The following is a 2,163-nucleotide window of genomic DNA, read 5'->3' as shown; positions in this document are numbered from 1 at the left end:
AAAGGCTCTGGCTCTGCCCTCAGCAGATGGTATCCTCAGCACAGTAGAGAATATATGCATGTAGGTGACTCCAATAGAGATGAAGCAAACAAATGCCACCAAGGACAAGAAGCCACTAACCCCAAGCTCACCCACATATTCATTGGAACAAGAGAGTTTCAGAAGCTGGGGGACATCACAGAAGAATTGATGAATGATGTTGGCACCACAGAAGTGGATGGAGAAAGTAGCGGCTGTGTGCATGACTCCACCAAGGATTCCACTGGCCCAGACGGCTAACACTCCATGAACACAGGTACTGATATCCATGATGACTTCATAGCGCAGTGGAAGGCAAATGGCCACATAACGGTCATAAGACATCACTGTGAGTAATGCCATCTCAGCACAGCCACAGAGAGTGAATGCCAAACACTGCAGTATGCATTCCCAGAGGGAAATATAGCCATTATGCATGAAATAGTTGCAAATGGACCTGGGGACCATCACACAAATGTAGCACAGATCCAGGAAGGAGAGATGTTTCAAGAAGAAATACATAGGTGAGGAGAGACTGTGGTCCATGGAAGTGGTGGTAATAATGAGAATATTGCCAACTAGAGCCACTATGTATAAGACTAAGAAAAGAGCAGCAAATAGCATTTCTATTTCAGGCTTGCCAGAAAAACCCATGAGAAGAAATCCACTCATTGTAGTGAAATTAGCCATTTTCCTTCTTGATTTCTAAGAATGATACTGACTGTAGGAAGAATGGAAAATCCTAAAAATACATTGTTTGTTATTCAAGAATCTAATGTACTTACTTGGCAAAGTGGAAGCATGAAGATTGGACAATCAGCCCACCATTTTAAGCATGAAATAGCTTTACATACTAAGAATTACATAGAGTAATTTTAAATGTTTTGACTCAGCCATAAGGAAGATTAGTAAAATAGATAATATAATTTAGTGTCACTCATTCTAATCAAAGGAATAAAAAAATGCATGATTGAACTAATGGAACATACAGCAACCAAATTTTTATACGCACCAAAGCTTTCATTCAGTTCATATGAGCACAGCACAGACACATTTTTAGAGACATTTTTGAGGTGTTTGTTTTTTTCCCAGTAATCTTCCTAATTTTAAATCTTATTTTTTTCATTGAAACACAGTAATTGTACATTTTTATGAAGTATGGTATATTTTAATTTGTGCATGAAATGTGTGATAATCTGTTTTTTTTTTAAATTAGCTGTATATGGACACAAATGCCTTTATTTATTTTTATGTGGTGCTGAGGATCAAACTCAGTACCTCACATGTGCCAGGGGAGCCCTCCACCACTGAGTCACAAACCCAGCCCTGATAATCTGTTTTTATATCACCACTGGTACTACTTGATTCTTTAATTTCAATTTCATAATTTTGTTTTATATATAAGAGAACAAATACTTAACATTTTTTTCTTTCTCCATGCTTTCTTTAGAAAAATAACATTAAAGATACATCATATATTAGTAGCATCTGGGTAAAAATTATGATATACAGTCATTGCCCTTATCATAAAATATATAAAATCATCTGAAAAAAATATAAGTGATGAAAGGCCAAAATTTTTCTACTGCATTTTAGAAAAAGAAATCAAATGACCAATATTCTCAGGAAAAGTTACCTACCCTAATTTTTAATTAAATAAGTTTAAAGTAACAATGAGGTATAACTTTTATTCTAGTCAAATTAGCAAAGATCCAAAACCCACAATTCTCTGAGCTATTGAGAATGCAGTCATATGTGATCTTAATCATGCAATTAGGTTGATAAAGTTTTCACAGAATCTATTTCAGGCATATCTCTGGATTTAGCATAGGAAGTTCAGTTGTCCCTGTGTCTCTGGAGGGTTAAGATAATCAACATTTAAACCGCTTGGAAATAATTACTACTGTTATGTGCCATATTTTGTTAGATTATTTTTACTGTGTTTATTTTTGTGTATTTACTGATGGTTTATATATTGTATCATTATTTTAAAAACCAAAGTAGTTATTATTATCACTATTATGTATCTCATTAAAAACAGTTTAATCATAATTGTAATGCCAACTATTTTTTTTTCTTTTTTTGAGAAATGCTGAGGATCAAACCCAGGGCCTTGTGCATGCTAAGGAAGTACTCTTACTGAGC

At 34.6% G+C, this 2,163-nt stretch overlaps 1 protein-coding gene across 1 annotated transcript; it reads right to left on the bottom strand.

Annotated features, from left to right (window-relative positions):
• Positions 1 to 12: 12 nt before the first annotated feature.
• On the bottom strand, positions 13 to 708 carry LOC124102095 (olfactory receptor 14J1-like; the record flags this gene model as incomplete). Its single annotated transcript, XM_046458338.1, has 1 exon — positions 13 to 708. A coding segment is annotated over exon 1 (696 nt), but the record flags the coding sequence as incomplete, so codon positions are not given.
• Positions 709 to 2,163: the final 1,455 nt, after the last annotated feature.

Source organism: Marmota monax, unplaced genomic scaffold (assembly GCF_021218885.2).
Source record: "Marmota monax isolate L192 unplaced genomic scaffold, Marmota_monax_Labrador192_F-V1.1 WCK01_AAM20220418_F8-fsc00735, whole genome shotgun sequence".
In the NCBI taxonomy this organism is placed as follows: Eukaryota; Metazoa; Chordata; class Mammalia; order Rodentia; family Sciuridae; genus Marmota; species Marmota monax.
The sequence above is the reverse complement of the archived record's forward strand: the minus strand, read 5'-3'. Positions and strand labels throughout refer to the sequence as shown.